The sequence below is a fragment of the Tachyglossus aculeatus genome, chromosome 2, assembly GCF_015852505.1.
Source record: "Tachyglossus aculeatus isolate mTacAcu1 chromosome 2, mTacAcu1.pri, whole genome shotgun sequence".
Lineage (NCBI taxonomy): Eukaryota > Metazoa > Chordata > Mammalia > Monotremata > Tachyglossidae > Tachyglossus > Tachyglossus aculeatus.
In genome coordinates, this window is record NC_052067.1 from 171508328 (window position 1) to 171533143 (window position 24816).

The 24816-nt window shown below is 52.8% G+C and overlaps 1 protein-coding gene across 2 annotated transcripts; it reads left to right on the forward strand.

Annotated features, from left to right (window-relative positions):
- Window positions 1–250: 250 nt before the first annotated feature.
- Window positions 251–23833, forward strand: LOC119948497 (serine/threonine kinase receptor associated protein). 2 transcript variants are annotated; one of them, XM_038770146.1, is made up of 10 exons: window positions 251–397; window positions 3956–4091; window positions 6559–6640; window positions 6752–6824; window positions 7093–7189; window positions 10140–10277; window positions 18772–18908; window positions 19108–19257; window positions 23206–23292; window positions 23506–23833. In XM_038770146.1, the coding sequence occupies exons 1-10, from the start codon at window positions 286–288 to the stop codon at window positions 23565–23567; spliced, it is 1074 nt and encodes a 357-aa protein (XP_038626074.1). In that variant the 5' UTR covers window positions 251–285; the 3' UTR covers window positions 23568–23833. The 2 variants fall into 2 exon arrangements, with proteins under 2 accessions (XP_038626074.1, XP_038626073.1); XM_038770145.1 differs by having other exon boundaries at window positions 23203–23292; window positions 23506–23829.
- The last annotated feature ends 983 nt before the right edge of the window (window positions 23834–24816 follow it).

Here is a 24816-nt window from a genome sequence, read left to right on the forward strand (position 1 = left end):
GACGCCGCCCGCCCCGCGCGGTCCTGGCCCGACGGTTGAGCGCGTCACTTCCGGCCGCCGTCGCGCCGCCCTACGTCACTTCCGCCGCCGCCAGCGTCCCCGTGGGCTGAGAGCAGCGGGCACCACCGGCGCCCGTCCGTCTTTCCCGTCCTTCCCGTCCGTCTTTCCCGTCCTTCCCGTCCGTCTTTCCCGTCCTTCCCGTCCGTCGTTTCCCGTCCTTCCCGTCCTTCCCGCCCGTCCTTCCCGCCGGTCCTTCCCTCCCTCCCTCCGTCCCTCCCTCCCGCCATGGCGATGAGGCAGACGCCCCTGACGTGCTCCGGCCACACGCGTCCCGTGGTGGACCTGGCCTTCAGCCGCGTCACCCCCTACGGATACTTCCTCATCAGCGCCTGCAAGGGTGAGGGCGGCGGGTTGTGGGGGGGGGGGATGGGGGGGATGGGGGGGGGTCCCGGGGGGGGGGGCAGAATTGGGGGTCGGGGGGGGGGGCCCCAGGGGGGCAGAATGGAGGGTCTGGGGGGGCCCCAGGGGGGGGGCAGAATGGAGGGTCTGGGGGGGGGGGGGGTCCCAGGGGGGGCAGAATGGAGGGTCTGGGGGGGCCCCCGGGGGGGCAGAATGGAGGGTCTGGGGGGGGGTCCCAGGGGGGGCAGAATGGAGGGTCTGGGGGGGGCCCCAGGGGGGCAGAATGGAGGGTCTGGGGGGGCCCCAGGGGGGCAGAATTGGGGGTCTGGGGGGGGTCCCAGGGGGTCAGTCCCAGGGGGGCAGAATTGAGGGTCTAGGAGGGTCCCAGGGGGGCAGAATTGAGGGTCTGGGGGGGGGTCCCAGGGGGGCAGAATTGAGGGTCTGGGGGCCCCAGGGGCACAGAATGGAGGGTCTGGGGGGGTCCTGGGGGGGAGAACGGAGGGTCTGGGAGCCCCAGGGGGGCAGAATGGAGGGTCTGGGGGCTCCAGGGGGGCAGAATTGAGGGTCTGGGGGGTCCCAGGGGGCCAGAATTGAGGGTCTGGGGGCCCCAGGGGGAGCAGAATCGAGGGTCTGGGGGGTCCTGGGTGGCAGAATTGAGGGTCTGGGGGAGTCCCAGGGGGGCAGAATGGAGGGTCTAGGGGGATCCCAGGGGGGCAGAATTGAGAGTCTGGGGGGGTCCCGGGGGGGGCAGAATTGAGGGTCTGGGGCGTCCCAGGGGGGCAGAATTGAGGGTCGGGGGGGTCCCAGGGGGGCAGAATTGAGGGTCTGGGGGGGTCCCAGGGGGGCAGAATTGAGGGTCTGGGGGAGTCCCAGGGGGGCAGAATCGAGGGTCTGGGGGTCCCAGGGGGGCAGAACGGAGGGTCTGGGGGCCCCAGTGGGGGAGAACGGAGGGTCTGGGGTAGTCCCAGGGGGGCAGAATTGAGGGCCTGGGGGAGTCCCGGGGGGCAGAATGGAGGGTCTGTGTGTCCCGGGGGGGCAGAATTGAGGGTCTGGGGGCCCCAGGGGGGCAGAATTGAGGGTCTGAGGGGTTCCCGGGGGGGGCAGAATGGAGGGTCTGGGGGGCCCCAGGGGGGCAGAATTGAGGGTCTGGGGGGTTCTGGGTGAAAGAACTGAAGGTCTGAGGTGTCCCGGGGGGCAGAATTGAGGGTCTGGGGGCCCCAGGGGGACGTATTTGAGGGTCTGGGGGGCTCTGGGTGAAAGAACTGAAGGTCTGAGGTGTCCCAGGGGGGCAGAATTGAGGGTCTGGGGTCCCCAGGGGGGCAGAATTGAGGGTCTGGGATGTCCCAGGGGGCAGAGTTGAGGGTCTGGGGGCCCCAGGGGGGCAGAATTGAGGGTCTGAGGGGTTCCCGGGGGGGGCAGAATGGAGGGTCTGGGTCCTAGCGGGTCAGAATTGAGGGTCTGGGGGCCCCCAGAGGGTCAGAACTGAGGGTCTGGGGGGGTCCCGGGGGGCAGAACTGAGGGTCTGGGGGGGGCCCCAGGGGGGCAGAACTGAGGGTCTGGGGGGGGCCCAGGGGGCCAGAATTGATGGTCTGGGGGGGGCCCCAGGGGGGCAGAATTGAGGGTCTGGGGGAGTCACAGGGTGTCAGAATTGAGGGTCTGGGGGAGTCACAGGGTGTCAGAATTGAGGGTGTGGGGGTCCCAGGTTTGCAGAGGTGAGGGTCTGGGGGAGCTCCTGGATGGCAGAATCAAGGGTCTGGGGGCCCCAGGGTCGCAGAATGGAGGGTCTGGGGGGCCCCAGGGGGGGCAGAATGGAGGGTCTGGGGGCCCCAGGGGGGCAGAATGGAGGGTCTGGGGGGGGGTCCCAGGGGGCAGAATGGAGGGATTGGGGTGTCCTGGGGTCATGGAATTGAGGGGCTGGTGGTCGTGGGGGAGCAGAATCGAGGGGCTGGAGGGCTCAGGATTGCAGAATTGAGGGGCTGGGGTCATGGAGTTGAGGGTCCGGTGGCCCCAGGGGAGCAGAATTGAGGGACTGAGGGTCCCGGGATTGCAGGATTGAGGGTCTGGGGGTTCTGGGGTCACAGAATTCAGGGGCTGCAGGGTCCCAGGGGGGCAGAATCGAGAGGCTGGGAGTCCTAGGGGAGCAGAATTGAGGGGCGGGGGGTCCCGGGGTCACAGAAGTCAGGGGCCGTGGGGTCCCGGGGTCACCAAATGGTCGCCCCCCCCCCCCCTTCTAGACTGCGAGCCCACTGTGGGTAGGTATTGGCTCTATTTGTTGCCGAGTTGTATTTTCCAAGGGCTTAGTCTGGTGCTCTGCACACAGTAAGAGCTCAATAAGTACGATTGAAAGAATGAGCAACTGAATGAAAGGGGCTGGGGGATCCCAGGTCCTAAAATTCAGGGGCTGGAGCCGGGGGGGCCCAGGGCCGCAGAATTGAGGGGCTGGGGGGGTCCTGGGGCCACAAAGTTCAGAGGTTGGGGGGTCCCGGAAATCAGGGGCCGGGGGGATCTGGGGGGTCCTGGGGCCTCAAAGTTCAGGGGCTGGGGGGGGGTGTCCCAGGGTCACTGAATTCAGGGGCCGAGGGTTTTGGGGTTTCAGAATTCAGGGGCTGAAGGGTCTCGGGGTGACAGAGTCGAGGGGCTGGGGGTCCCGGGGTGACAGAATTGAGGGGCTGGGGGTTCTGGGGTCTCAGAAATGAGGGGCTGGGACACAGAGCTGAGGGGCTGGAGGTTCCGGGGTGTCAGAATTGAGGGGCTGGGGAGTCTCGGAGTGAAAGAGCTGAGGGGCTGGGGGGGCGGGGTGTCAGAGTTGAGGGGCTGAGGGGTCCCGGGGTGACAGAGTTGAGGGGCTTGGGGGTCTTGGGGTCTCAGAATTGAGGGGCTGGGGGGTCCTGGGGCCTCAGAAACGAGGAGCTGGGAGACAGAGCTGAAGGGCTGGAGGTTCCGGGGTGTCAGAATTGAGGGGCTGGGAAGTCTCGGAGTGAAAGAGTTGAGGGGCTGGGGGGTCTTGGGGTGTTAGAGTTGAGGGGCTGAAGGGTCCCAGTGTGACAGAGTTGAGGGGCTTGGGGGTCTCGGGGTGTCAGAATTGAGGGGCTGGGGGGTCCTCAGAGTGAAAGAGTTGAGGGGTTGTGGGGGGTCCCGGGGGTATCAGAGTTGAGGGGCTGAGGGGTCCCCGGGTGACAGTTGAGGGGCTGGGGGGGGTCTTGGGGGGTCAGAATTGAGAGGCTGGAGGGGCTCCTCAGAGCGAAAGGGTTGAGGGGTTGTGGGGGTCCCGGGGTATCAGAGTTGAGGAGCTGAGGGGTCCCGGAGTGGCAAAGTTGAGGGGCTGGGGGCTCTCAGGGTGTCAGAATTGAGGGGTGAGGGGTCCCGGGGTGACACAGTGGAGGAGGTGGGGGTCACAGGGGAGCCTCGTCGGACCCGTTGGAGGACGTCGCCGCGGCCGGAGTGAGTCCGGGTTGGAGCGGAGTGCCCAAAGGACGGCTTTCTGTGCGTGCGTGTCTCTGTCCATGTCTCCGGTCCCGCATCCGTCCGTCCATCGGACCGACCTTCTTGCGGCAAGACGGGAAGCCAATGCTGCGCCAGGGCGACACCGGCGACTGGATCGGGACTTTCCTGGGGCACAAGGGGGCCGTGTGGGGGGCCACGCTCAACAAGGACGCCACCAAGGCCGCCACCGCCGCCGCCGACTTCACCGCGTGAGCACCGGGGTCGGGGGGAGGGAGGGCACCCGGCGGGCACTCACCTCACCGGGACGCCGCTTCTCTCGGACAGGTTTGCCGGGGGCGGGGGGACAACCGGGCGGCCCAGTCAGTCCGTCGGTGCTATTTACTGAGCGCCTACCGCGTGCGGAGCCCCGGCCTAAACGCTGGGGAGAGGGCAGTGAGCCTTTGGGTGGCCAGGTGGGAGGGCGTGAGGGGCCCGGCCGTCGGAAGGACTCGGGTCCTCGTCCCGGCTCGGCCACCGGTCCGCTCCGTCACCTTGGGCGAGTCACTTCGCTGCTTTTAGACTGTGAGCCCGCTGTTGGGTAGGGACCGTCTCTGTATGTTGCCAACTTGGACTTCCCAAGCGCTTAGTACAGTGCTCTGCACACAGTAAGCGCTCAGTAAATACGATTGATTGCTCAAAAGAAGCGGCGTGGCTCGGTGGGTAGAGCCCGGGCTTGGGAGCCGGAGGTTGTGGGTTCTAATCCCGCCTCCGCCACTCGTCTGCTGTGTGACTTGGGGCAAGCCGATTCGCTTCTTTGTGCCTCAGTGACCTCATCTGGAAAATGGGGTTGAAGACTGGGAGCCCCGTGTGCCTCTCCATCCCCCTCCCTCTCGTCCCCCTCTCCATCCCCCCATATTACCTCCCTCCCTTCCCCACAGCACCTGTATATATGTATATATGTTTGTACATATTTTTTTACTCTAATGTATTTGTACATATCTATTCTATTTATTTTATTTTGTTAGTATGTTTGGTTTTGTTCTCTGTCTCCCCCTTTTAGACTGTGAGCCCACTGTTGGGTAGGGACTGTCTCTATATGTTGCCAACTTGTACTTCCCAAGCGCTTAGTACAGTCCTCTGCACATAGTAAGCGCTCAATAAATACGATTGATGATGATGATGATCTTACCTCCTTCCCTTCCACACAGCACCTGTATATATGTATCTATGTTTGTACATATTTATTACTCTATTTATTTTACTTGTACATATCTATTCTATTTATTTTCTTTTGTTAGTATGTTTGGTTTTGTTCTCCGTCTCCCCCTTTTATCATCATCAATCGTATTTATTGAGCGCTTACTGTGTGCAGAGCACTGTACTAAGCGCTTGGGAAGTACAAATTGGCAACAGTCCCTACCCATCAGTGGGCTCACAGTCTAAAAGGGGGAGACAGAGAACAAAACCAAACATACTAACAAAATAAAATAGAGTAGATATGTACAAGTAAAATAAATAAATAGAGTAATAAATATGTACATACATATATACAGGTGCTGTGGGGAAGGGAAGGAGGTAAGATGGGGGGGATGGAGAGGGGGATGAGGGGGAGAGGAAAGAAGGGGGTGTTCCTGTTGGGTCGGGACCGTCTCTATATGTTGCCAACTTGTACTTCCCAAGCGCTTAGTCCAGTGCTCTGCACACAGTAAGCGCTCAATAAATACGATTGATTGATTGATCGTAAGCGCTCAACAAATACCACCCACCCCAGTCTCCATCCCCTTTGGAGGTGAGGGAGCTGAGGCCCAGAGGAGCGGAGGGGCTCGCCCGAGGTCACACAGCAGACAAGCAGCAGGGCCGGGATTAGAATCAATCAATCAATCAATCAATCGTATTTATTGAGCGCTTACTATGTGCAGAGCACCGTACTAAGTGCTTGGGAAGTGCAAATTGGCAACATATAGAGACAGTCCCTACCCAGCAGTGGGCTCACAGTCTAGAAGGGGGAGACAGAGAACAAAACCAAACATACTAACAAAATAAAATAAATAGAATAGACAGGTACAAGTAAAATAAATAAATAAATAGAGTAACAAATATGTACAAACATATATACATATATACAGAACCCAGGACCGGCGGAGTGGTTGTGGTGGGGAGGTCTCGCCAAGGTGAAGCGCAGGACATCCTGGGAGTGCTGGCCAAATGGAGGTCTCTCTTTTAGACTGTGGGCCCACTGTTGGGTAGGGACCGTCTCTATATGTTGCCAATTTGTACTTCCCAAGCGCCTAGCACAGTGCTGTGCACATAGTAAGCGCTCAATAAATACGATTGATGATGATGATGATAGCTATTCTATTTATTTTATTTTGTTAGTAGGTTTTGTTTTGTTCTCTGTCTCCCCCTTTTAGACTGTGAGCCCAATGTTGGGTAGGGACGGTCTCTTATATGTTGCCAATCTGTACTTCCCAAGCGCTTAGTGCAGTGCTCTGCACATAGTAAGCGCTCAATAAATACGATCGATGATGATGATGATAGCTATTCTATTTCTTTTATTTTGTCAGTAGGTCTGGTTTTGTTCTCTGTCCCCCCCTTTTAGACTGTGAGCCCACTGTTGGGTAGGGACCGTCTCTAGATGTTGCCAATTTGGACTTCCCAAGCGCTCAGTACAGTGCTCTGCACAGAGTAAGCGCTCAATAAATACGATTGACGATGATGATGATGTTGCGTCCGCAGCAAAGTGTGGGACGCCGTCTCCGGCGACGAGCTGATGACCCTCGCCCACAAACACATCGTCAAGAGCGTGGACTTCACCCAGGTACGGCGGGCCGGGCCGGGCGGGCCTCCGGGAGGAGGCGGGCGGCGGGGCGGGGCGGGGCGGGGGGTCCCCCCCCCCGCCTCACCGAGGGCCGCGGGCCCCGTCCCGTAGGACAGCAACCAGCTCCTGACGGGCGGACAGGACAAACTGCTGCGCGTCTACGACCTCGGCAAGCCCGAGGCTGGTGAGTCTGCCGACCTCCGACCTCTGACCTCCGACCCGGGGTTGACGGCACCACCTCCGGGCCCCCCGAAAGCTCGTCGCGGGCAGAGAGCGGGTCCGCTTATAGCCCCGCCGGAGCGCGTGGCGCGGTGCTCCGAGCGCTCGGGCCGCGGCGGTGATGGGGGGGACGCCCCGGGCGGGGGGGACGGCGGCGGCGGCGGCGGCTTGGGTCCGGGCTCGGCGGGGCCGCGCGCACCCTCGCACCCTCACCCGCCCTCCGGGCCCCGCAGAGCCCCAGGAGATCAGCGGCCACACGTCCGGCATCAAGAAGGCCCTGTGGTGCGGCGATGACCGCCAGATCCTCTCCGCGGACGACAAGACCGTGCGGTGAGCCACCGGTCGCCCGCCCCTCGCTACGTGCCCTCCGCCGGGGGCACGACCAGTGGAGCAGGGTGGCTCGGCGGAAAGAGCCCGGCCTTTGGAGTCGGAGGTCAGGGGTTCGAATCCCGGCTCCTCCGGTTGTCTGCCGGGTGACTTTGGGCAAGTCGCTTCACCTCTCTGGGCCTCAGTTCCCTCATGTGGAAAATGGGGATGAGTAATAATAATCATCATCATCATCATCAATCGTATTTATTGAGCGCTTACTATGCGCAGAGCACTGTACTAAGCGCTTGGGAAGTACAAATTGGCAACACGTAGAGACAGTCCCTACCCAACAGCGGGCTCACAGTCTAGAAGGGGGAGGCAGAGGACAAAACCAAACATACTAACAAAATAAAATAAATAGAATAGCTATGTACAAGTAAAATAAGTAGAGTTAGCTTACTCTGTGCCAAGTAATAGCTTACTGTGTGCCAAGCACTGTTCTAAGCGCTGGGGAGGTTACAAGGTGATCAGGTGGTCCCACACGGGGCTCACAGTCTCCATCCCCATTTTCCAGATGAGGGAACTGAGGCCCGGAGAAGTGAAGTGACCCCAAAGTCACACAGCTGACAGTTGGCGGAGCCGGGATTTGAACCCATGACCTCTGACTCCAAAGCCCGGGCTCTTTCCACTGAGCCACGCTGCTTCTCTACCGTGAGCCCCCCCGTGGGACAACCTGATCACCTTGTATCCCCCCCCCAGCGCTTAGAACAGTGCTTGGCACATAGGAAGCGCTTAACAAATGCCATCATTATTATTATTATTATAATGTTGATTCATTCCTGTGGCTCAGCGGAAAGAGCCCGGGCTTTGGAGTCAGAGGTCAGGGGTTCAAATCCTGACTCTGCCAATTGTCTGCTGGGTGACTTTGGGTGAGTCGCTTCACCTCTCTGGGCCTCAGTTCCCTCATCTGGAAAATGGGGATGAAGACCGTGAGCCCACCGTGGGACAACCTGATCACCTTGTATACCCCCCCCACAGCGCTTAGAACAGGGCTTGGCGCATAGGAAGCGCTTAACAAATGCAATTATTATTATTATTATTATTATTATAATGTTGATTCATCCCCGTGGCTCAGTGGAAAGAGCCCGGGCTTGGGAGTCAGAGGTCATGGGTTCTAATGCCGGCTCCGCCAATTGCCAGCTGTGTGACTTTGGGCAAGTCACTTCATTCATTCATTCAGTTCATTCATTCATTCATTCAATCGTATTTATTGAGCACTTACTGTGTGCAGAGCACTGGACTAAGCGCTTGGGAAGTACAAGTCGGCAACATGTGAGACGGTCCGTACCCACCAGTGGGCTCACAGTCTAGAAGGGGGAGACAGACAACAAAACATGTTAACAAAATAAAATAAATAGAATAGTAAATATGTACTAGTAAAATAGAATAATAAATCCGTACAAACATGTATACATATATGCAGGTGCTGTGGGGAGGGGAAGGAGGTAAGGCGGGGGGGATGGGGAGGGTGCTGGTTGACTTTGGGCAAGTCGCTTCACTTCTCTGGGCCTCAGTTTCCTCATCTGGAAAACGGGGATTAAGAGTGTGAGCCCCCCGGGGGACAACCTGATCGCCTTGTATCTTCCCCAGCACTTAGAACAGTGCTTTGCACATAGTAAGCGCTTAATAAATGCTATCATTATTATTATTATTCAGTCGTATTCATTGAGCGCTTACTGTGTGCAGAGCACTGGACTGAGCACTTGGGAAGTCCAAGTCGGCAACAGATAGAAACGGTTCTTACTCAACGATGGGCTCACAGTCTAGAAGGGGGAGATGGATGACAAAACAAAACATGTAGAGGGGTGGTGATGATATGATATTATGATATTCATTCAATCGTATTTATTGAGCGCTTACTGTGGGCAGAGCACTGTACTAAGCGCTTGGGAAGTACAAGTTGGTAACATAGAGACGGTCCCTACCCCCAAGTTGGTAACATATAGAGACGGTCCCTACCCAACAACGGGCTCACGGTCTAGAAGCAGCGTGGCCCAGTGGAAAGAGCCCGGGCTTTGGAGTCAGAGGTCACGGGTTCAAATCCCGGCTCCGCCACTTGTCAGCTATTTGACTTTGGGCAAGTCACTTCACTTCCCTGGGCCTCAGTGACCTCATCTGTCAAATGGGGATGAAGACTGTGAGCCCCACGTGAGACAACCTGATCACCTTGTAACCCCTCCAGCGCATAGAGCGGTGCTTTGCACATAGTAAGCACCTAACAGATGCCATTATTATCATTATAATGTTGATTCATGCATTCAGTCGTATGTATTGGGCGCTTACTGTGTGCAGAGCACTGTACTAAGCGCTTGGGAAGTCCGAGTCGGCAACAGATAGAGACGGTCCCTACCCAACAGTGGGCTCACAGTCTAGAAGGGGGAGACGGGCGACAAAACCATGTAGACAGATGATAATGATATCATAATATGTTTATGATAATCATGTGGGGATGATGATGATCATCATCAATCGCATTTATTGAGCGCTTACTATGTGCAGAGCACTGTACTAAGCGCTTGGGAAGTACAAATTGGCAACATATAGAGACAGTCCCTACCCAACAGTGGGCTCACAGTCTAAAAGGATGATGATGATGATGAACCCCCTCCTCCCCCTCTCCATCCCCCCCGGCCTTACCTCCTTCCCTTTACGAATATATGTTTGTATGTATTTATTACTCTATTTATTTTACTTGTACATATCTATTCTATTTATTTTATTTTGTTAGTATGTTTGGTTCTCTGTCTCCCCCTTCTAGACTGTGAGGCCGCTGTCGGGTAGGGACCGTCTCCAGATGTTGCCAACTTGGACTTCCCAAGCGCTTAGTCCAGTGCTCTGCACACAGTGAGCGCTCAGTAAATGCGATTGATGGATTGATCGATTGATTGGTGATTTCCCCACCCCTCCCCAGGCTGTGGGATCGGGCCAACCTGAGCGAGGTGAAGTCGGTGACCTTCCCCCTGGCCGTGAGCAGCATGGAGTACGTCCCCGAGGGCGACATCCTCGTCATCACCTACGGCCGCTCCGTCGCCTTCCACAGCGCCCTCAGGTAACGACGCTGGAGGTATTTGGGAAGCGCTGACTCTGTGCTGAGCGCCGTCCTGAGCGCCGGACCTCCCCGGAGCGGGGGGTGGGGGGCGGTCAGGTGGGCGGCCCCGGCCCGGCGGAGAGGCCCGCGGGCCTGCTGGGCCTCCCGGGGTCCCACACGGCCGGCCAGAGTGCGTGGTGCCCCCCCGTCGGTTCCACGGGGCTGCTGATATTATTATTATTAATGATAATAATAATAATAATAATAATAATAATAACAATAATAACAACAATAATGATGACATTCATTAATAATGATAATGACATTTATCGTTAACAATAATGACGTCGACATTTATTATTAATAATAACAATGGCATTTATTATTAATAATAATGGCATTTATCATCAATAATAATAATAATAGCAATAATGATGACATGCATTAATAATGATAATGACATCTATTATTAAAAATAATGATGATGGCATTTATTAATAATAATAATAATAACAATAATGACATTCATTAATAATGATAATGACATTTATTGTTAACAATAATGACGTCGACATTTATTATTAATAATAATAATGGCATTTATTATTAATAATGATGGCATTTATCATTAATAATAATAATAATAGCAATAATGATGACATGCATTAATAATGATAATGACATCTATTATTAAAAATAATGATGATGGCATTTATTAATAATAATAATAATAACAATAATGATGACATTCATTAATAATGATAATGACATCTATTATTAAAAATAATGATGATGGCATTTATTATTATTATTAATAATAATAATAACAATAATGATGACATTCATTAATAATGATAATGACATCTATTATTAAAAATAATGATGATGGCATTTATTATTACTAATAATAATAATGACATTTATTATTAATAATAATGGCATTTATCAATAATAATAATAATGATGACATTCATTAATAATGATAATGACATTTATTATTAAAATAATGATGATGACATTTATTAATAATAATAATAATAATGACATTTAATATTAATAATGGCATTTATCATTAATAATAATAATGGTGGCATTTATTATTAATAATAATGATGATGGCATTTATTAAGCGCTTACTCCATGCAAAGCACTGTCCTAGGCGCTGGGGAGATTACAAGGTGATCAGGCTGTCCCATATAGGGCTCACAGTCTTCATCCCCATTTGACAGATGAGGGAACTGAGGCCCAGAGAAGTGAAGTGGCTTGCCCCAAGTCACACAGCTAAGTGGCGGAGCTGGGATTTGAACCCATGACCTCCGACTCCAAAGCCCGGGCTCTTTCCACTGAGCCACGCTTACTGTGTGCCAAGCACTGTTCTAAGCGCTGGGGAGGTTACCGGGTGATCAGGTTGTCCCACGGGGGGCTCCCAGTCTTCATCCCCATTTTACAGATGAGGGAACTGAGGCCCAGAGAATAATAGTAATAATAATAATCATCATCATCATCATCCCCGTTTTACAGATGAGGGAACTGAGGCACAGAGGAGTGATGAGGATGACGATGATGGTGGTGTTTAAGTGCTTACTACATATCAAGCGCCTTTGGGGTATCTATAAGATAATCAGTTTGGTTACCGTTCCTGTCCCTTATAGGGCTCGCTTTCATTCAATCATGTTTATTAATAATAATAATGATGGCATTTATTAAGCGCTTACTATGTGCCAAGCACTGTTCTAAGTGCTGGGGAGGATACAAGGTGATGAGGTTGTCCCACGGGGGGCTCACAGTCTTCATCCCCATTTTCCAGATGAGGGAACTGAGGCCCAGAGAAGTGAAGTGACCTGCCCAAAGTCACCCAGCTGACAATTGGCAGAGCCGGGATTTGAACCCGTGACCTCCGACTCCAAAGCCCGGGCTCTTTCCACCGAGCCACGCTGCTGATGGCCCAAATTGGGCCAAATTGTCCCCCCCGCCCCGGACCCTCTCCTCAGGGTCGGGGGGCTTCGGGTGTGGTGTCCTTGTCCCCTCGTCCGCCCCGGCCTCCGGAGGATGTGGAAAGAGCCCAGGCTTGGTGAGCCCGTTCTTATCAATCATCAGTCAATCAATCAATCGTATTTATTGAGCGCTTACTGTGTGCAGAGCACTGGACTAAGCGCTTGGGAAGTCCAAGTTGGCAACATCTAGAGACGGTCCCTACCCAACAGCGGGCTCACAGTCTAGAAGGGGGAGACAGACAACAAAACCAAACATACTAACAAAATAAAATAAATAGAATAGATATGGACAAGTAAAATAAATCAATAAATAGAGTAATAAATCCATACAAACATATATCCATATATCCAGGTGCTGTGGGGAAGGGAAGGAGGTAAGGCGGGGAGGATGGAGAGGGGGACGAGGGGGAGAGGAAGGAGGGGGCTCAGTGTTAGACTGTGAGCCTGTCGTTGGGTAGGGACCCTCTCTCTATGTTGCCGACTTGGACTTCCCAAGCGCTTAGTACAGTGCTCCGCACACAGTAAGCGCTCAATAAAGACGATAAAATGAATGAATTGAGAGTCAGAGATCGTGGGCTCAAATCCCGCCTCCGCCACTTGCCTGCTGTGTGACTTTGGGCAAGTCACTTCACTTCTCTGGGCCTCAGTTCCCTCATCTGGAAAATGGGGTTAAGACTGTGAGCCCCACGGGGGACAACCCCAGCACCTTGTATCCCCCCCAGCGCTTAGAACGGTGCTTGGCACATAGTAAGCGCTCCACAAATACCATCGTTATTTTATCATTTTATTTTTCTTGAGAATGGGGATGAAGATTGTGAGCCCCACGTGGGACAACTTGATCACCTCGTTTCTACTCCAGTGCTTAGAACGGTGCTTGGCACATAGTAAGCGCTCCACAAATACCATCGTTATTTTATCATTTTATTTTTCTTGAGAATGGGGATGAAGATTGTGAGCCCCACGTGGGACAACTTGATCACCTCGTTTCTACTCCAGCGCTTAGAACGGTGCTTGGCACATAGTAAGCGCTCCACAAATACCATCATTATTTTATTATTTTACTTTTCTTGAAAATGGGGATGAAGATTGTGAGCCCCATGTGGGTCAGCCCGATTACCTTGTTTCCACCTCCGCTTAGAACAGTGCTTGGCACATCGTAAGCGCTTCACAAATACCGTCATTATTTTATTATTTTATTTTTCTTGAGAATGGGGATGAAGACTGTCAGCCCCACGTGGGGCAACCCCATTACCTTGTTTCCACCTCCGCTTAGAACAGTGCTTGGCACATAGTAAGCGCTCCACAACTACCATCATTATTTTATTATTTTATTTTTCTTGAAAATGGGGATGAAGACTGTGAGCCCCACGTGGGGCAACCCCATTACCTTGTTTCCACCTCCGCTTAGAACAGTGCTTGGCACATAGTAAGCGCTTCACAAATGCCATCATTATTTTATCATTTTATTTTCCTTGAGAATGGGGATGAAGATTGTGAGCCCCACGTGGGTCAACCTGATCACCTCTTGTCTACTCCAGTGCTTAGAACGGTGCTTGGCACATAGGAAGCGCTCTGCAAATACCATCATTATTTTATTATTTTACTTTTCTTGAAAATGGGGATGAAGACTGTGAGCCCCAAGTGGGACAACCCCATTACCTTGAATCCCCTCCCAGCGCTTAGAACGGTGCTTGGCACATAGTAAGCGCTCCACAAATACCATCGTTATTTTATTATTTTATTTTTCTTGAGAATGGGGATGAAGATTGTCAGCCCCAAGTTCCACCTCCGTTTAGAACAGTGCTTGGCACAAAGTAAGCGCTCCACAAATACCATCATTATTTTATTATTTTACTTTTCTTGAAAATGAGGATGAAGATTGTGAGCCCCACGTGGGACAGCCCCATTACCTTGTTTCCACCTCTGCTTAGAACAGTGCTTGGCACATAGTAAGCGCTCCACAAATGCCATCGTTATTTTATTATTTTATTTTTCTTGAGAATGGGGATGAAGACTGAGCCCCAAGTGGGACAACCCCATTACCTTGAATCCCCCCCAGCGCTTAGAACGGTGCTTGGCACATAGTAAGCGTTCCACAAATACCATTGTTATTTTATTATTTTATTTTTCTTGAGAATGGGGATGAAGATTGTGAGCCCCAAGTACCACCTCCGCTTCGAACAGTGCTTAATAATAATAATAATAATAATAATAATAATAATAATGATAGTGACATTTGTTAAGTGCTTACTACGTGCAGAGCACTGTTCTAAGCACTGTGGGGGGATACAAGGTCATCAGGTTGTCCTATGTGGGGCTCACGGTCTTAATCCCCATTTTACAGATGAGGTAACTGAGGCTTAGAGAAGTTAAGTGACTTGCCCAAGATCACACAGCAGACGTGGTGGAGTCGGGATTCGAACCCATGACCTCTGACTCCAAAGCCCGGGCTCTTTCCACTGAGCCACGCTGCTTCTCTATGCTTGGCACATCGTAAGCGCTTCACAAATACCATCATTATTTTATTATTTTGTTTTTCTGGAAAATGGGGATGAAGACCGTAAGCCCCAAGTGGGACAACCCCGTCACCTTGTATCCCCTGCAACGCTTAGAACGGTGCTTGGCACATAGTAAGCGCTCCACAAATACCATCATCATTTTATCATTTTATTTTTCTTGAGAATGGGGGTGAAGATTGTGAGCCCCACGTGGGACAACCTGATCACCTCGTTTCTACTCCAGCGCTTAGAACGGTGCTTGGCACATAGTAAGCGTTCCGCAAATACCATCATTATTTTATTATTATACTTTTCTTGAAAATGGGGGTGAAGATTGTGAGCCCCACGTAGGACAACCCTATTACCTTGTTTCCACCTACACTTAGAACAGTGCTTGGCACATAGTAAGCGCTTCACAAATACCGTCATTATTTGATTATTTTATTTTTCTTGAAAATGGGGATGAAGACTGTGAGCCCCACGTGGGACAACCCCATTACCTTGAATCCCCCCCAGCGCTTAGAACGGTGCTTGGCACATAGTAAGCGCTCCACAAATACCATCGTTATTTTATTATTTTACTTTTCTTGAAAATGGGGATGAAGATTGTGAGCCCCATGTGGGACAACCCCATTACCTTGTTTCCACCTCCGCTTAGAACGGTGCTTGGCACATAGTAAGCGCTCGACAAATGCCATCATTATTTTTTTTATTTTACTTTTCTTGAAAATGGGGATGAAGGCTGTGAGCCCCAAGTGGGACAACCCCATTACCTGGTTTACCAGTGCTTTTCATTCATTCATTCATTCATTCATTCAGTCGTATTTATTGAGCGCTTCCTGTGTGCAGAGCACTGAACGAAGCGCTTGGGAAGTACAGTGGAAAGAGCCCGGGCTTTGGAGTCAGAGGTCATGGGTTCAAATCCCAGCTCCGCCAGTTGTCAGCCGTGTGACCTTGGGCAAGTCACTTCACTTCTCTGGGCCTCAGTGACCTCATCTGGAAAATGGGGATGAAGACTGTGAGCCCCCAGTGGGACAACCTGATCACCTTAATAATAAAAATAATAATAATGATGGTATTTGTTTAGCGCTTACTATGTGCAAAGCACTGTTCTAAGCGCTGGGGGGATACAAGGTGATCACCTTGTAACCTCCCCAGTGCTTAGAACAGTGCTTCACACATAGCAAGCGCTTAATAAATGCCATCCTTATTATTATTATTATTATTAATTCAGCAACAAAGAGAGAAAATCCCTGCTCACAACGGGCTCACAGTCTAGAAGGGGGAGACAGACGACAAAACAAAACATGTGGACGGGTGTCAAGTCGTCAGAACAAATAGAATTAAAGCTAAATGCACATCGTTAACAAAATAAATAGCTTGGCACATAGTAAGCGCTCCACGCACACCCTCATTATTTTATTTTTCTTGAAAATGAGGATGGAGACTGTGAGCCCCAAGTGGGACAACCTGATCACCTTGTAACCTCCTCAGCGCTTAGAACAGTGCCATGCACATAGTAAGCGCTTAATAAATGCCATCATCGTTATTATTTTGTATCCTGTCCTGCGGCGCTTAGTGCTTGGCACATAGTAAGTGCTTCACAAATACCCTCATTAGTATTATTATTAAGTGCGTGCCCCAGGCTCGCAGAGCAGCACACTTTGGCATCGATGTGGAAGTTATGTTGCCAACTTGTACTTCCCAAGCGCTTAGTACAGTGTTCTGCACACAGTAAGCGCTCAGTAAATACGATTGAATAATAATAATGGTATTTGTTAAGCGCTTACTCTGCGCAAGGCACTGTTCTAAGCGCTGGGGGGATACAAGGTGATCAGGTTGTCCCGCGTGGGGCTCACAGTCATCATCCCCATTTTCCAGATGAGGGAACTGAGGCTCCGAGAAGTTAAGTGACTTGCCCAAGGTCACACAGCAGACATGCGGCGGAGCCGGGATTCGAACCCGTGACCCCTGACTCCAAAGCCCGGGCTCTTTCCACTGAGCCCCGCTGACAGAGAGAAGAGAGGGATCTAAGGAGCAGAAGGGAGAGGGGAAAAGAAGGGAGGAAGAGGTGCTTTGGAAAAGGGGGGAATCAATCAATCGTATTTATTGAGCGCTTACTGTGTGCAGAGCACTGTACTAAGCGCTTGGGAAGTCCAAGTTGGCAACATATAGGAAGGGGGATGGAGGAGGAGCTTGGGAGAGTTGAGAGGGTGTCCTGATCCGTCCAAGGCCATTTTTCCAGACACCCAAGCTGTTGGCCTGAAACAGGCATCACACACACAGCCTCCAGTTTCCTTGGGAATTTCCACAATCCCTCTGTCTAGAATGATGATGATGATGATGATGATGATTGATGATGATGATGATGATGATTGATGATGATGATGATGATGATAATAATAATAATGATGATTGGTGGTGATGATGATTGATGATGATGATGATGATTGATGATGATGATGATGATGATGATTGATGATAATGATGATAATAATAATGATGATTGGTGATGATGATTGATGATAATGACAATGATGATGATGATTGATGATGATGATGATAATAATAATAATAATAATAATAATAATAACAATAACAACAATAATACTTAGGGGGTCGGGCCCAGCCCCGGACGGGCCAGCGGGAGCCGGTTTGCCGGCCGCCCGCTGCCTCCTCCCCTTGGTGGTCCTCCTCCTCCTCCTCATCAATCGTATTTATTGAGCGCTGACTGTGTGCAGAGCACTGTACTAAGCGCTTGGGAAGTACAAGTTGGCAACACATAGAGACAGTCCCTGCCCAACAGTGGGCTCACAGTCTAAAAGGGGGAGACAGAGAAGAAAACCCAACATCCTAACAAAATAAAATAAATAGAATAGATAGGTACAAATTAAATAAATAAATAAATAAATAGAGTAATAAATCTGTACAAACATATATCCATATATCCAGGTGCTGTGGGGAAGGGAAGGAGGTAAGATGGGGGGATGGAGAGGGGGACGAGGGGGAGAGGAAGGAAGGGGGAAGGATAATGATTGATGATGATAATGATAATGATGATGATTGGTGATGTTGACTGATGATGATAATGACAATGATAATGATGATGATGATTGACGATGATGATGATGATGATAATAATAATAATACTTAGGGGGTCGGGCCCAGCCCCGGACGGGCCGGGGGGAGCCAGCTCGCCGGCCGCCCGCTGCCTCCTCCTCTTGGTCCTCCTCCTCCTCCTCCTCCTCATCATCAATCGTATTTATTGAGCGCTTACTGTGTGCAGAGCACTGTACTAAGCGCTTGGGAAGTACAAATTGGCAACGCATAGAGACAGTCCCTGCCCAACAGTGGGCTCACAGTCTAAAAGGGGGAGACAGGGAACAAAACCAAACATCCTAACAAAATAAAATAAATAGAATAGATAGGTACAAATAAAATAAATAAATAAATAAATAGGGTAATAAATATGTACAAACATATATACATATACACAGGTGCTGTGGGGAAGGGAAGGAGGTAAGATGGGGGGGATGGAGAGGGGGACGAGGGGGAGAGGAAGGAAGGGGGAAGGATGATGATTGGTGATGATGATTGATGATAATGACAATGATAATGATGATAATGATGATAATAATAATAATAATAATGATAATAATAATAATAATAACGATAATAATAATAATACTTAGGGGGTCGGGCCCAGCCCCGGACAGGCTGGCGGGAGCCGGCTCGCCGGCCGCCCGCTGCCTCCTCCTCTTGGTCCTCCTCCTCCTCCTCCTCCTCATCAATCGTATTTATTGAGCGCTTACTGTGTGCAGAGCACTGTACTAAGCGCTTGGGAAGTACAAATTGGCAACACATGGAGACAGTCCCTGCCCAGCAGTGGGCTCACAGTCTAAAAGGGGGAGACAGAGAACCAAACCAAACACCCGATCTTCCCAAGCGCTTAGCGCAGTGCCCCGCACCCAGTCAGCGCTCAATAAACACGACTGATGGATCTTCCCGGTCCCGGCTTTCCAGCCTGGAGCCCATCAAGTCGTTCGAAACTCCGGCCCCCATCAACTCGGCCTCGCTGCATCCCCAGAAGGAGTTCGTGGTGGCGGGGGGCGAAGACTTTAAGCTCTACAAGTACGACTACAACAGCGGCGAGGAGCTGGGTGAGTCGCCCCTATCCGGGCCCTTTCCTCCGGCCGGAGGGGGATGTCCCTCGGCCCGTGCTAGGGGCAAGGGGGGGCATCTTTCGACCCTCCGGTGGCGGCGTCCCCCTCCGGGGTGGGGCCCTCCTCCCGGATTTCGGGGGGCGGTTGGGCGGGGGCGGGCCCGGGGCTGACCGTCTCCCCCCCGCCCCCGTCCCAGAGTCGTACAAAGGCCACTTCGGGCCCATCCACTGCGTGCGGTTCAGCGCGGACGGCGAGCTGTACGCCAGCGGCTCCGAGGACGGCACCCTGCGCCTCTGGCAGACCGTCGTCGGCAAGACCTACGGCCTCTGGAAGTGCGTCCTGCCAGGTCAGCCGGGCCCCCGGCCCCCGCGGGCGCGCCCCTCTGGGCCCCGCTCGGCTCCTGGCCGGGCGGCGGGCCTCTCGAGGGCGGGTGTGCCCGCTCATGGGCCCCTAATCCTGGTTCAGCCCTCGGCCCTCCTTCTCTCCTCCCCTCCTCTTCCCCTCTCCCGTCCCTCTCCCTCCTCTCTCCCTCTTCCCCTCTCTCTCCCTTCCTCTTCCCTTCTCTCCTTTCCCCTCCTCTTCCCCTCTCTCCCGTCCCTCTCCCCTCACTCTCCCTTCCTCTTCCCTTCTCTCCTTTCCTCTCCTCTTCCCTCTCTCCCGTCCCTCTCCCTCCTCTCTCCGTCTTCCCCTCACTCTCCCTTCCTCTTCCCTTCTCTCCTTTCCCCTCCTCTTCCCCTCTCTCCCTTCCCTCTCCCTCCCCTCTCTCCCTTCCTCTTCCCTTCTCTCCTTTCCCCTCCTCTTCCCCTCTCTCCCGTCTTTCTCCCTCCTCTCTCCCTCCTCTCCTCTCTCCCTTCCTCTTCCCTTCTCTCCTTTCCCCTCCTCTTCCCCTCTCTCCCGTCTTTCTCCCTCCTCTCTCCCGTCTTTCTCCCTCCTCTCTCCCTCCTCCCCTCTCTCTCCCTTCCTCTTCCCTTCTCTCCTTTCCCCTCCTCTTCCCCTCTCTCCCATCCCTCTCCCTCCTCTCTCCCTCCTCCCCTCTCTCTCCCTTCCTCTTCCCTTCTCTCCTTTCCCCTCCTCTTCCCCTCTCTCCCATCTTTCTCCCTCCTCTCTCCCTCTTCCCCCTCTCTCCCTTCCTCTTCCCTTCTCTCCTTTCCCCTCCTCTTCCCCTCTCTCCTGTCCTTCTCCCTCCTCTCTCCCTCTTCCCCCTCTCTCCCTTCCTCTTCCCTTCTCTCCTTTACCCTCCTCTTCCCCTCTCTCCCGTCCTCCTCCCTCCTCTCCCGTCCTTCTCCCTCCCCTCTCCCGTCCTTCTCCCTCCTCTCTCCCTCTTCCCCTCTTTCTCCCTTCCTCTTCCCTTCTCTCCTTTCCCCTCCCCGTTCCCTCTCCCTCCTCTCCCTCTTTCCCTCTCTCTCCCTTCCTCTTCCTTTCTCTGCTTTCCCCTCCTCTTCCCCTCTCTCCTGTCCCTCTCCCTCCTCTCTCCTTCTTCCCCTCTCTCTCCCTTCTTCTTCCCTTCTCTCCCTTTCTCTTCTTTCCTCTCCCCTCCTCTTCCCCTCTCCCCTCCTCTTCCTTTTTCCCCTCCTCTTCCTCTCTCTCCCTCTTCCCCTCATTCTCACTTCCTCTTCCCTTCCCTCTCCCTTTATTTTCATCCATCCATTCATCATTCAGTCATGTTTATTGAGCGCTTACTGTGTGCAGAGCACTGGACTAAGCCCTTGGGAAGTACAAGTCGGCAACATATGGAGACGGTCCCTACCCAACAACGGGCTCACAGTCTAGAAGGGGGGAGACAGACGACAAAACAAAACGTATTAACAAAATAAAATAAATAGAATAAGTATGTACAAGTAAAATAAACAGAGTAATAAATATGTACAAACATATACAGGTATATATGTATACCTTTTCCCTTCTCTCTCCAGTCCTCTTCCTCTTTCTCCCTTCAACTTTTCTCTTGCTTTCTTTTCTCTCTCCAGTTCTCTTCCCTTCTCTAGCCCATCATCTTCCCTTCTCTCTCCCTTTTCCCATCTTTCTCTCCAGTCCTCTTCCCTTCTCTCTCACTTTTTTTCCTTCTCTCTCCAGTCCTCTTCCCTTTCCTCTCTCTTCCTCTTCTCTTTCCCTTTCTTTTCCCATCTCTCTCCCCAGTCCTCTTCCCTTCTGTAGCCCATCATCTTCCCTTCTCTCTCCCTTTCTTTTCCCATCTTTCTCTCCAGTCTTCTTCCCTTCTCTCTCGCTTTTTTTCTTCTCTCTCCAGTCCTCTTCCCTTCCCTCCCTCTTCCTCTTCTCTCTCCCTTTCTTTTCCCATCTCTCTCCCCAGTCCTCTTCCCTTCTCTAGCGCATCATCTTCCCTTCTCTCTCCCTTTCCTTTCCCATCTCTCTCCCCAATCCTCTTCCCTTCTCTCTCCCTTTCTTTTCCCCCTCTCTCCAGTCCTCTTCCTCTTTCTCCCTTCCACCTCTCTCTCGCTTTCTTTTCCCTTATCTCTCCAGTCCTCTTCCCTTCTGTCGCCCATCGTCTTCCCTTCTCTCGAGAAGCAGTGTGGCCCAGTGGAAAGAGCCCGGGCCTGGGAGCCAGAGGTCGTGGGTTCTAGTGCCGCCTCTGCTGCTTGGCAGCCGAGTGTGACTTTGGGCAGGTCACTTCACTTCTCCGTGCCTCAGCTCTTTCATCTGTAAAATGGGCATGAAAACTGTGAGCCCCACATTGGATAACCTGATCACCTTGTATCTACCTCAGTGCTTGGCACATGGTGAGCACGTAACAAATGCCATCATCATCATTATTATTATTATTATTCTCTCTCCCTTTATTTTCCCATCTCTCTCCCCAGTCCTCTTCCCTTCTCTCTCCCTTTCTTTTCCCTTCTCTCTCCAGTCCTCTTCCTCCCTTCCACTTCTCTCTCCCTTTCTTTTCCCGTCTCTTTCCAGTCCTTGTCCCTTCTCTCTCCCTTTCTTTTCCCTTCTCTCTCCAGTCCTCTTCCTCTTTCTCCCTTCCACTTCTCTCTCCCTTTCTTTTCCCATCTCTCTCCCTGGTCTTCTTCCCTTCTCTCTCTCCCTTTCTTTTCCCTTCTCTCTCCAGTCCTCTTCTTCTTTCTCCCTTCCCTCTCCCTTTCTTGTCCCATCTCTCTCCCTGGTCCTCTTCTCTTCTCTCTCCCTTTCTTTTCCCATCTCTCTCCAGTCCTCATCGCTTCCTCTTCTCCCTCCCTTTCTTTTCCCTTCTCTCTCCCATCACCTTCCTCTTCTCTCTCCCTTTCTTTTCCCTTCTCTTTCCAGTCCTCTTCCTCCCTTCCACTTCTCTCTCCCTTTCTTTTCCCTTCTCTCTCCAGTCCTCTTCCTCTTTCTCCCTTCCACTTCTCTCTCCCTTTCTTTTCCCATCTCTCTTCCCGGTCCTCTTCTCTTCTCTCTCCCTTTTCCCATCTCTCTCCAATCCTCATCCCTTTCTCTTCTCCCTCCCTCTCTTTTCCCTTCTCTCTCCCATCACCTTCCTCTTCTCTCTCCCTTTCTTTTCCTTTCTCTCTCCAGTCCCCTTCTTCTTTCTCCCTTTCTTTTCCCATCTCTCTCCAGTCCTCATCCCTTCCTCTTCTCCCTCTCTTTCTTTTCCCTTCTCTCTCCCATCACCTTCCTCTTCTCTCTCCCTTTCTTTTCCCATCTCTCTCCAGTCCTTGTCCCTTCTCTCTCCCTTTCTTTTCCCTTCTCTCTCCAGTCCTCTTCCTCTCTCTCCCTTCCACTTCTCTCTCCCTTTCTTTTCCCATCTCTCTCCCCGGTCTTCTTCCCTTCTCTCTCTCCCTTTCTTTTCCCTTCTCTCTCCAGTCCTCTTCGTCTTTCTCCCTTCCCTCTCCCTTTCTTGTCCCATCTCTCTTCCTGGTCCTCTTCTCTCTCCCTTTCTTTTCCCATCTCTCTCCAGTCCTCATCCCTTGTCTCTCCCTTCCTGTTCCCTTCTCTCCCTCCTCCTCCTCCTCTCCCTTTCTCTCGCCATCCCACCCCCGTCCCCCCTGTGCCCCCGTCCCATCCTCGCCACCCCCGAAGCCGCTCTGGGGTCCCCGTCTTCCCCGCCTCCCCGGGCCGGGCCATCGGCGGAGGAGAGCCATTTCTGAGCGTGCCCCTTGCCATTCATTCATTCATTCGTATTTATTGAGCGCTTACTGTGTGCAGAGCACTGTACTAAGCGCTTGGGAAGTCCAAGTTGGCAACATAGACGGTCCCTACCCAACAGCGGGCTCACGGTCTAGAAGCCGCCAGCGGGCACGGGAGTCACGCGGGCCCCGGCCCCCGCCCGCGCTCAACTGGGCCCACTCTGTCTCCACAGAAGAGGAGGGTGGAGAGCTGGCTAAGCCGAAACTCAGTTTCCCCGAGACCACGGAGGAAGAGGAGGAGGAGGAGCAGCAGCAGCAGCTAGGTAGGGAGCGGGCGTGGGGGAACTCGATTCCCGGCTGGGAAGCAGGAAGGGCGATTCCCCGGCCCGCGCGAGGTGGCACGGGGGGCGATGCCCGGGGCGGGTCTGACCCGTCTCGAGTCGGAGAGCGGGCGGATCGTCGGAGTCGCCCCCGGGCACCGGGGGGGCGGTTGGCCCCTCGCTGCCCGCCTACGACCCCCGGCTTCTCCCCCACAGAGGACGTCGGCTCGGAGAACTCGGACGCCGCCGGCCCCGCGGCGGCCGAGGTGAAGGCCTGAGGCGCGGGTGGGGAGGTGCCCACCGCCGAGACGTCCGTGCCCGCGGGCGAGAGCCGGGATGCCCGCTCTCTGCCGCCATCCGGACCCACCGTCTGCCTCCCCATTTGGCTGCCAACGGACATCCCTCCCTCCCGGATAGATGCCCGCCCGCCCGGGAGGCTCCTGGAAGCGGGCGGGCGGCCGCCCGGCTCCGGTGGGCATGAGGAGCCAAAATCTCCACGGGGTCGGGGGCGAGTCCCCCTTATGCCATCGCGTGCCGCTTCCCACCGGCGGATTGTTTTCGGTTGGCAGAATAAAAGGCCGACACCATCGCCTCACGCTTCACGGGTGCGCTCTGCTGTTGGGTAGGGACCGTCTCTATAGTCATTCATTCAGTCGTATTGATTAAGCGCCCACTGTGAGCAGAGCAATCAATCAATCGCATTTATCGAGCGCTTACTGTGTGCAGAGCACTGGACTAAGCGCTTGGGAAGTACAAGTTGGCAACCTCTAGCGTCTCTATAGTCATTCATTCATTCAGTCGTATTGATTGAGCGCCCACTGTGTGCAGAGCACTGGACTAAGCGCTTGGGAAGTCCAAGTTGGCAACATCTAGCGTCTCTATAGTCATTCATTCATTCAATCGTATTGATTGAGCGCCCACTGTGTGCAGAGCAATCAATCAGTCAGTCGTATTTATCGAGCGCTTACTGTGTGCAGAGCACTGGACTAAGCGCTTGGGAAGTCCAAGTTGGCAACCTCTAGCGTCTCTATAGTCATTCATTCATTCAATCGTATTGATTGAGCGCCCACTGTGTGCAGAGCAATCAATCAGTCAATCGTATTTATCGAGCGCTTACTGTGCGCAGAGCACTGGACTAAGCGCTCGGGAAGTCCAAGTTGGCAACCTCTAGCGTCTCTGTAGTCATTCATTCATTCATTCAATCGTATTGATTGAGCGCCCACTGTGTGCAGAGCACTGGACTAAGCGCTTGGGAAGTCCAAGTTGGCAACATCTAGCGTCTCTATAGTCATTCATTCATTCAGTCGTATTGATTGAGCGCTCACTGTGGGCAGAGCACTGGACTAAGCGCTTGGCAACATCTAGAGCCCGCTGTTGGGTAGGGACCGTCTCTAGATGTTGCCAACTTGGACTTCCCAAGCGCTTAGTCCAGTGCTCTGCACACAGTAAGCGCTCGATAAATACGGTTGAGTAATAACAATAATAATAGTAATGATGATTCATTCATTCATTCATTCAATCGTATTT

Coding starts and splice junctions, on each gene's coding strand:
- LOC119948497 (XM_038770145.1), top strand. CDS start 286: ATGGCGATGAGGCAGACGCCCCTGACGTGCTCCGGCCACACGCGTCCC. Junction 398..3,955: donor CCTCATCAGCGCCTGCAAGG/GTGAGGGCGGCG, acceptor TCTTGCGGCAAG/ACGGGAAGCCAATGCTGCGC. Junction 6,825..7,092: donor CCTCGGCAAGCCCGAGGCTG/GTGAGTCTGCCG, acceptor CGGGCCCCGCAG/AGCCCCAGGAGATCAGCGGC.